The sequence below is a fragment of the Neophocaena asiaeorientalis genome, unplaced genomic scaffold (genome assembly GCF_003031525.2).
Source record: "Neophocaena asiaeorientalis asiaeorientalis breed wild unplaced genomic scaffold, Neophocaena_asiaeorientalis_V1.1 scaffold119, whole genome shotgun sequence".
Lineage (NCBI taxonomy): Eukaryota > Metazoa > Chordata > Mammalia > Artiodactyla > Phocoenidae > Neophocaena > Neophocaena asiaeorientalis.
Genome location: NW_020175821.1, coordinates 2,989,378 through 2,999,111, shown reverse-complemented (window position 1 = coordinate 2,999,111; position 9,734 = coordinate 2,989,378). Strand labels below are relative to the sequence as shown.

Below are 9,734 nucleotides of genomic sequence, written 5' to 3'. Positions count from 1 at the left end.
CTCGGACATGTGCAACGCTCCTCGACCCGACTCCCCTCGAGAGCGGGATAGGCCTTGCCCAGCCCCCCACACCACCACCACCCCGGCCCCGCCCTCCCGCCGCAGTCCTCACCGCATCTCCCAAGGGCCGGCCTCGCGACTTCTCTGCGGGAGCAAACGTGGGCATCTGAGAACCCGGAAGTGACGTTAAAGGCGCGCGTCCCGGGGGCGGGAGTCAGCTGAGCTGCTCGGGCGAGGTTGGGATCACCTGAGATCGGCTAGGGAGAGCCGGTGATCTCCTGGGGGCGGGAGTTGGGTGCAGTACTGCGCCAGATTCAAGGGGGAGAGCTCCCCGGTCTTCTCGCTCTATAAGGCGAGAGTGAGAAGATCCTCAGGATTTTAAAGAGGAGGAGTCGGCGGCGGATTGCCAGGATCTGTCAGATCCCTGTCGAGGCTGGGGAGTCGCAGCTTCCAATCCGGGGAGACGGGGATCCCTGGGGGGAGCCCTGTTGTAATCCCTGGGCCCAAGACGGAGGACCCACAGGCCGGGCACCATGGCGTCTATCCTAGATGAATACGAGGACTCCCTCTCCCGCTCGGCCGTCTTGCAGCCCGGCTGCCCCAGCGTCGGCATCCCCCACTCGGGTAAGGGAAGTGAGGGCGCCGCTGCACCTCTTAGCTCTCCTGGCATCTGCAAGAGAGGAGCGGAGGGGTTGGCTCCAGGAGCTCGGGTTCACCTCCTGGACGTGCAGTCTGGGTCTAGGCCCTTGATTCTCCTCAGGCACTTACGGCCCCCAGCTGGTGGATGGTCGAAGATTGAAAGAGCAGCAAGAGCAGCCGCGTGATCTAGGCCCTGCCACTAGGGTCCTTCTAAGAGGGAACTGGGACTCAGATAAGGAAGTGTCTTGCTTACAGGGCCGCAGTTGGGAAAACTGAGAATAGGCTCAGATGAGAATAGGCTTCATCTGATTCAGTGTTTTTCCCACCAGGCCCTTTCTGGAGGTGGGAGGAAAAGAGTGGGCAAAGAACTGGTGAAATGGGAGTGTCGTAGGGGAAGGAGGGATGGTCCTAGAGGGAACTTTGTCACTGAACAGGGGAAAATGAAGTACCTTAGGCTTTTGCTAGAGCTGTGTGCAGCTGGGCGTTGAGGGGAAGTTTTTGCAGCAGTTTAACCAACTGATTGGAAGCATTCCCCAAGGATCCCTCCGCCCTCATTCTTCTGGAGACTCACTGAGAGTATTACTGCATGGGCAAGGAGGAGGGGAGAGAGCGGAACTAGACTACTTTAGTTGAGCTGGGATTGCTTGGCCAAAGATTGATAAGGGAGAACACCCAACCCTTCCCCGCCCACCCCATTACCACTGGGAGCAGGTATATCATGGTGTAACAGCATCCCAAGGGTTCAAAGAATCAACCCCTCACTGATTTCAGAGATGTGGGAAGAGCCCAGAACCCCTAATGTAGCCTAGGACTAATGTAGAGGTGATTAGCAAACTGCTTGATATATTGGTATTCAAGTGGTGGCTAACCAAGGTCCCGGGGTAGCAATATGTTGGGAAGGTGGAGAGGAATATGTTGCCCTTCCTCCCTCTGTTCCATAGCTAACCTTTCCTTGGCTCCTCACCTAGGATATGTGAATGCCCAGCTAGAGAAGGAAGTGCCCATTTTCACGAGGCAGCGCATTGACTTTACCCCTTCTGAGCGTATCACCAGTCTTGTCGTCTCCTGCAATCAGCTCTGCATGAGCCTGGGCAAGGATACACTACTCCGGTAAGTGAGGACCCAAAAGGTTTAGGAGTAGGGAGTGGATTGGTGGTATTTTGGAACTACTGACTGACCGGGCCTTTTTTCCACTCTGGGCAGGTTAAACAGTGGATTTGGAATGTTCAGGAAATATCCTATCCCTTCCTAAAGAGAACCAGTAGAGTAGTAGACCCAGACTCTGAGCTCAGCTCTCCCACTTAACAGGGATGGAAAGTCATCCAGTCTTTCTGAACACGTCCCTTCATCTGTTAAAGACAGTACCAACCCACAAGTTAGTCATGTAGATAAGCGAAACGGTCTAGAGTCCTGAAATAAATCCACTATAAATGGAAATAAAATATCTCAATAAAACTGGAAATAACTAGTATAAGTAAATGGAACTAATATATGACAAAGGTGTCAGCAAAATTGTTTATCTATCCAGAATAACCATCTGGGATGAAACAGAGCTAAACCTCTGTATCATAAAAATGAATTCTAAGTGGAATAATTATTTGAATATAAAAAATAGTGTGAATGTTAAAAGAATATTTAATAAATTTCAGTGTTCTTGGGCTGAAGAGAGACCTTCTTACTGAAGCTGGAAAATCCAGAATCCACAAGGGAAAAGGTAGATAGATTTGACCACATAGTGATTGCTGTTATGACAGAATAGAAATAAAAAAGCATATGAAGCAGGTCAGGACAAAAGATGGTGGGAAAATAATGTTTTTCTACATATGACTGAAGATTTACATTCCTGTTCCTTAAAAAGCCCTTAGAAATTAATAAGAAAAAGACAGTCCAGGGAATTCCCTCGTGATCCAGTGGTTAGGACTTGGCGCTTTCACTGCTGGGGCCCAGGTTCAGTCCCTGGTTGGGGAACTAAGATCCCGCAAGCTGTGAGGTGCAGCCAAAAAAAAAAACAACGAAAAAAGACGGTTCAGTAGAAAAGGGAGGGTAAACAAGATAAACAAGCAGTTCACAGAAGAGGAACTACAAATTTTCCAGTAAACATCTGAAAATAATTTTCAGCCTGTGGGAAATACAAATCAAAATCACAGTAAGATATCATTTTTTTTCAACCTATCAGATTAGCAAAAATTTTAAACAGCAATATATGATGCTGGTGAAGATACACAGAGATGGACTCTCATACATTGCTGGAAAGAGTATAAATTGCCACCATCTTTTGGAAAAATAATCTGGCAATGTCTGTTAAACACTGAAATATCTATAACTTTGACCTGGCAGTCCCACTTTGGGGAATACATACCATAGAAAGAAAAGTACCAGTTTACAAAGGTATAGATACAAGGATGTTGATTCCAGCAGTATTTGTGGTAGGAAAAACTGGACCCAAGCTGCATATCCATCAGTAGGAAAATGATTAAGTTATAGTTCACCCATAAAAGGGAATATTATGCAGTTATTAAAACAATGAGTTAGCTGTATCTGTTGACCCAGTGGGATGTTCATGAAATATCATTAAGTGAGAAAAGCAAATTATAAATTAATATGCATACACACACATATATACAATGTGAAAACATTTTTGTAAAAACTGATAAAATAAGCTTGTTTATATTATGAACATGGAGAAAGATGTTAACATCAGTTTTTTCCATTGGGAATAATAGGAGTTTGGGAAGAAAATCATTAACTTTTTCTTCATACACTGTTGTATTGATTCTTTAGTTAGAATGAGCATATAATTTGAAAAGAATTTAATAAGGGAAATACCTTAAATAGGAAATAATCTTAAGGGAGCACTCCTCAAGGTTATTGTGAAGGTTAGTTAAGGTCATACTAGCTCAAGCTCTTGGCATGGTGCTTGGTATATAGAAAATGCTCAGTAAACATTAGCTACTATTTGTTGTTCCCTTTTTACCCCGGCATTCTGGGATACCCCTGCCTATCTTCCTAGATGCACTGGAGGTATGTTGAGCAGAAGGAAAAGACTTCTGCTTAGTGACTTCTCAGAATGAAGTGGGGGTGTTCTCAGAGCTGAGCATTCTTAAAGAGGACCCCACATGTGTTTCAGAGTTCCCTTGGGATTGTATTCAGAATTTTGTGTGTCTATGTAGATTTCAGGGAAGAAAGGCTGTGCCTTTCATCAGATTATAAAGAGGTCTGTGATTCAACAGAAGGATCTGCCCTTCTCTGGAGTGAGGCTGTGACTCTTGTCCCAACAGCATTGACTTAGGCAAAGCAAATGAACCCAACCACATGGAGCTGGGGCGCAAGGATGATGCCAAAGTTCACAAGATGTTCCTGGACCCTACTGGTAAGTGGTGGTAGAGTTCTGAGATGGGGGGTAGGGGGTGGGGGGTGTTGAGGGTAGGTCACTGCCTGGGTGGGTGGGATCTGAGGGTGGGAATGGCAACATCCTCTAGGGTGCCGTGCTCTCCCCCACTCCAGGCTCTCACCTGCTGATCGCTCTGAGCAGCACTGAGGTCCTCTACGTGAACCGTAATGGACAGAAAGTTCGGCCCCTGGCACGCTGGAAGGGGCAGCTGGTGGAGAGTGTGGGCTGGAACAAGGCCCTGGGTACTGAGAGCAGCACAGGCCCCATCCTGGTCGGCACTGCCCAAGGCCAAATCTTTGAAGCAGAGCTCTCGGCCAGCGAGGGTGGGCTTTTCGGCCCTGCCCCGGATCTCTACTTCCGTCCGTTGTACGTGCTAAACGAAGAAGGGGGCCCAGCACCTGTGTGCTCCCTCGAGGCGGAGCGGGGCCCTGAAGGGCGTGGGTTTGTCATCGCCACCACTCGGCAGCGCCTCTTCCAGTTCATAGGCCGAGCAGCCGAGGGAGCTGAGGCCCAGGGCTTCTCAGGGCTCTTTGCTGCCTACACTGACCACCCACCACCATTCCGTGAGTTCCCCAGCAGTCTGGGCTACAGTGAGTTGGCCTTCTACACCCCCAAGTTGCGCTCTGCACCCCGGGCTTTCGCCTGGATGATGGGGGATGGCGTGTTGTATGGCTCGTTGGACTGTGGGCGTCCCGACTCCCTGCTGAGTGAGGAGCGGGTATGGGAGTACCCAGAGGGGGTGGGTCCTGGGGCCAGCCCACCCCTGGCCATCGTCCTGACCCAGTTCCACTTCCTGCTGCTGCTGGCGGACCGGGTGGAGGCGGTGTGCACGCTGACGGGGCAGGTGGTGCTGCGGGACCACTTCCTGGAGAAGTTTGGGCCGCTGAAGCACATGGTGAAGGACTCCTCCACAGGCCACCTGTGGGCCCATACCGAGCGGGCCGTCTTCCGCTACCAGGTACAGCGGGAGGCCCGGGATGTCTGGCGCACCTACCTGGACATGAACCGCTTCGACCTGGCCAAAGAGTATTGCCGAGAGCGGCCTGACTGCCTGGACACGGTCCTGGCCCGGGAGGCCGACTTCTGCTTCCGCCAGCATCGTTACCTGGAGAGTGCCCGCTGCTACGCCCTGACTCAGAGCTACTTTGAGGAGATTGCCCTCAAGTTCTTGGAGGCCCACCAGGAGGAGGCGCTGGCCGAGTTCCTGCAGCGAAAACTGGCCAGTTTGAAGCCTGCTGAGCGCACCCAGGCCACACTGCTTACCGCCTGGCTGACGGAGCTCTACCTGAGCCGACTCGGGGCCCTGCAGGGTGACCCTGAGGCCCTGAACCTCTACCGGGAAACCCGGGAGCGTTTCCGCGCCTTCCTAAGCAGCCCCCGCCACAAGGAGTGGCTCTTCGCCAGCCGGGCCTCCATCCACGAGCTGCTCGCCAGCCACGGGGACACAGAGCACATGGTATACTTCGCTGTGATCATGCAGGACTACGAGCGCGTGGTGGCATACCACTGCCAGCATGAGGCCTACGAGGAGGCCCTGGCTGTGCTGGCCCGCCACCGTGACCCCCAGCTCTTCTACAAGTTCTCACCCATCCTTATCCGTCACATCCCTCGCCAGCTGGTGGACGCCTGGATTGAGCTGGGCAGCCGGCTGGATGCCCGGCAGCTCATCCCTGCCCTGGTGAACTATAGCCAGGGTGGCGAGGCCCAGCAGGTGAGCCAGGCCATCCGCTACATGGAGTTCTGCGTGAATGTGCTGGGCGAGACTGATCAGGCCATTCACAATTACCTGCTGTCGCTCTATGCCCGAGGCCAGCCAGCCTCGCTGCTGGCCTACCTCGAGCAGGCCGGGGCCAGCCCGCACCGGGTACATTATGACCTCAAGTACGCGCTGCGGCTCTGTGCTGAGCATGGCCACCACCATGCTTGCGTCCATGTCTACAAGGTCCTGGAGCTGTATGAGGAGGCTGTGGACCTGGCCCTGCAGGTGAGCCAATGAGCCTTGACCCTGTCCAGGAGAGGGGCCTGGAGAGCAGTAGCTTCAGGTGCTGAAGGGTCAGAGGGACACCGTGGCTAGGGGGTGCTGGCTTCTCTCCCAGATAGGAACTGTGGTATAGAGGTTAAGAACACAGACTCAAGTCAGGGTTTGAATTCTGGTTCTGCCTCTTACTAAGCTGTGTGACCTCAGGCTGGTTTCTGAACCTCTCTTTGCCTCAGATTATTCAGACGCAAAATGGGGATGATGTTATAGTACTTCCCTCACAGGTAAATTCTGCATACCTGCTAGCCACAATTGCAGAAGGGGAAAGTGCTGAGTTGCATTGCTCAGATCATGAATTGTCACCTGCGTAGGATCGTGTGAAGTGCTATTTAAAATTTGAGGGGGGGCTTCCCTGGTGGTGCAGTGGTTGAGAGTCTGCCTGCCGATGCAGGGGACACGGGTTCGTGCCCCGGTCCGGGAGGATCCCACATGCCGCGGAGCGGCTGGGCCCCTGAGCCATGGCCGCTGAGCCTGTGCGTCCGGAGCCTGTGCTCCGCAGCAGGAGAGGCCACAACAGTGAGAGGCCCGCGTACCGCAAAAAATAAATAAAATTCGAGGGAATTCCCTGGCGGTCCAGTGGTTAGAACTCTGCACTTTCACTACCAAGGGCATGGGTTTGATCCCTGGTCGGGGAACTAAGATCCCGCAAGCCACGCAGCGAGGCCAAAAAAAAAAATGGAATTCCTGGGTCTGAACCCAGGACTTACTGAATCAAAATGTCTGTGGGTGGGGCCCAGAAATCTGTATTTTGGATGTGCTCCCCAGGTGATTTGTAAATTCACTAAAATTGCAGGCCCATCATCATAAGTAGCGTTTGCGTAGCCCTGACAGAGGCAGGCCCATTACTGAGACAGGTTCCTTCCCAGCCCCGAGGAGCCCCGTCTCACTTGCTGCCAGGAGTGCTGGGCCTCTGTCTTTCCCACAGACCCTGTCTTGAGTGGGACCTGACCCTAATGCTCTCAGCCTCCCCACAGGTGGACGTGGACCTGGCCAAGCAGTGTGCTGACCTGCCCGAGGAAGATGAGGAGCTGCGCAAGAAGCTGTGGCTGAAGATTGCTCGGCATGTGGTGCAGGAGGAGGAGGATGTGCAGACGGCCATGGCCTGCCTGGCCAGCTGCCCCCTGCTCAAGATCGAGGATGTGCTGCCTTTCTTCCCTGACTTCGTCACCATCGACCACTTCAAGGAGGCGATCTGCAGCTCGCTGAAGGCTTACAACCACCACATCCAAGAGCTGCAGCGGGAGATGGAAGAGGCCACGGCCAGCGCCCAGCGCATCCGGCGAGACCTGCAGGAGCTGCGGGGCCGCTATGGCACCGTGGAGCCCCAGGACAAATGTGCCACCTGCGACTTCCCCCTGCTCAACCGCCCTTTTTACCTCTTCCTCTGTGGCCACATGTTTCACGCTGACTGCCTGCTGCAGGCCGTGCGGCCTGGCCTGCCAGCCTACAAGCAGGCTCGGCTCGAGGAGCTACAGCGAAAGCTGGGCGCCGCTCTACCCCCTGCCAAGGGCTCTGCCCGGGCTAAGGAGGCCGAGGGGGGCGCTGCCACCGGGGGTCCCAGCCGGGAACAGCTCAAGGCTGACCTGGATGAACTAGTGGCTGCTGAGTGCGTGTACTGTGGGGAGCTGATGATCCGCTCTATTGACCGGCCCTTCATCGACCCTCAGCGCTACGAGGAGGAGCACCTCAGTTGGTTGTAGGAATGTGTCAACCCCGATAGGCGGGCAGGTGGTCGGGGGCTGTCCCTTCTTGGGAAGGCCACAGCGTCATCTGTCCTTGGTCTGCTGGGCTGGGACTGTGGTGGGGGGAGCGGAATCATAGCTGTTGTCCTCGAGGGGTGAGCTATGAGTGCATTCTGCCAGCTGCCTGTGCTGTTCTTCAGGGCTGCCTTAGAGCTGCTGTTTTGCCAGGCCGTCAGCCTGCTTCCCAACAGAGGGCCTTAGCCTGGAGAAGTCAGAATTCTGACCCCACTACCATCCCCCCTGCGTCTAACAGCTCTTTCTTCCTTTTCCCTCCTCACACACATCATGTTCTCTTTCTGGAGCACTACCTACCATTATTCCTTTTCACTCTGTGGCTCTTCTCCCTCAGAAGCCCTCTCTTCTGTCGGCTTCTAGGTCCCACAGGTGAAAAGACAACCCCTCCAAGTCCTGGGCATGGGATGGGGAGAAAGGTGGTGCTGATGGTGGGCATGCTCTTGTGCACACTGGGGCTCCAGTGTGAGGGATACCCTGGGGCAGAGGGCCTCACGGAGGACAGTGGGAGATGGTGATGGGGTGGAGAGCATTAAACTGTCTGCACTGGTGACTGGAGTTGATGGCTTTGTGTTGATGCTGGGCAGAGTGGTGTGTGAGTGATCTCCAAGAGGGGCTAGGGTGTCATGGGGAAGCTGCCAGGGCCCTGCATGTTCAAGCCTTGGCCCTTGCACCTTTTCCTGGAGATGTGACAGGATGATTTTTGCCATTTTCTGCTCACTTCTTTGCCTTCCACTGTATCCGTTCTGATTCCAGGCTTCGGTTGGTAATTAGGGCCCACCCTCCGAAGTCTAGGAGCAGGGACTGTTCTTCCCTTTGGCCAGCAGGTGGTGTTGCTCCCCACAGAACCCTCCACACTCAGGCAGCAGGGGGCGCTGATTTCTCAAGTCACTTTCTCCACTGGTGCTTCCTAGGTCTATTCCCTCCCTAGTTGTTCCCAAGAGTTTATTTGTTATCTCCACTGCCTAACCATAAATCTTAGCCCCTCGTTCTTCCTTTCTCCACTGGCCCTTACGCATGGTAGATTTTGCTTGCCCCTCCCTTTGCCAGCCTGCATCCCTGCCTTCTCAACTTCTGCTCAGTTTTGATACTGCCCTACCACTGTCTGGCATTAAACTATGATTTTTTTTTGGCAGAGCTGCGTGGCATGCGGGATCTTAGTTCCCCGACCAGGAATCAAACCTGTGCCCCCTGCATTGGAAGCAGTCTTAATCACTGGACCACCAGGGAAGTCCCTTAAACATAATGTTGAGGTCCAACATGGAGGCGAGAATACCACTGCCACCATCCATGGCATTTGGCAGATAGGTTTTCTCCCCATCTATCTCCTTTGACCTGCCCATCCCCCCAGCTTACAGCTCTTTAGTTGTGGCTCGAGGCTAAGCCCTAGGGAGTCCTGAAGCAGGGCCTTCCCGTGACATCAGCTGAGCACCCTTTGCTCCATGGACTGGTGTTCACAGTCCACTGCCCAGGTTTATGGGTGTGGTCTATCAGCCGCCCAGACTGAAACAAAATAACAAGTGAGTGTTCCTGGAATCAGGCTGGGGTCAGGTCACCTGGCTAGTGACTGCAGGCGTCTCTCTTGCCCCTGCAGCCTAATCCTCTTCCAAGACTTTTATCTTCTGCAGCCCTGGGAGAATCTTGCCCTGCTTATTCTTTTCCAGCCACTAGAACAACGGGGTCTCTTCATGGCCCCTGCCAAGGGATAGGGCCAGAAGCCACCCATCTTTGATGAGCCTCAGACTCCCCATCTTGCCCCAGAAGCCAGAATGGAAGCAAATGGGGGGTAGGGTCCCACTGGGTGAGTAGAGGGCATCCTAATCCTGTTCCGTTTCCCCCGTTCCAGGAAGATTTGGAGGGCTCCTGCTCCCCATGTGGCCTAAGGCTCCCCTCACACCTAGACATGCCCAGT

At 53.5% G+C, this 9,734-nt stretch overlaps 1 protein-coding gene across 2 annotated transcripts; it reads left to right on the top strand.

The window, feature by feature from the left end:
• Nucleotides 1-207: 207 nt before the first annotated feature.
• VPS18 (VPS18 core subunit of CORVET and HOPS complexes) lies at nucleotides 208-8,373 on the top strand. 2 transcript variants are annotated; one of them, XM_024732499.1, is made up of 5 exons: nucleotides 208-624; nucleotides 1,608-1,749; nucleotides 3,918-4,009; nucleotides 4,144-6,014; nucleotides 7,043-8,373. In XM_024732499.1, exons 1-5 carry the CDS (start codon nucleotides 534-536, stop codon nucleotides 7,766-7,768), a joined length of 2,922 nt encoding a protein of 973 aa, XP_024588267.1. In that variant the 5' UTR covers nucleotides 208-533; the 3' UTR covers nucleotides 7,769-8,373. The 2 variants fall into 2 exon arrangements, with proteins under 2 accessions (XP_024588267.1, XP_024588269.1); XM_024732501.1 differs by lacking the exon at nucleotides 208-624 and having other exon boundaries at nucleotides 1,631-1,749; nucleotides 3,870-4,009.
• Nucleotides 8,374-9,734: the final 1,361 nt, after the last annotated feature.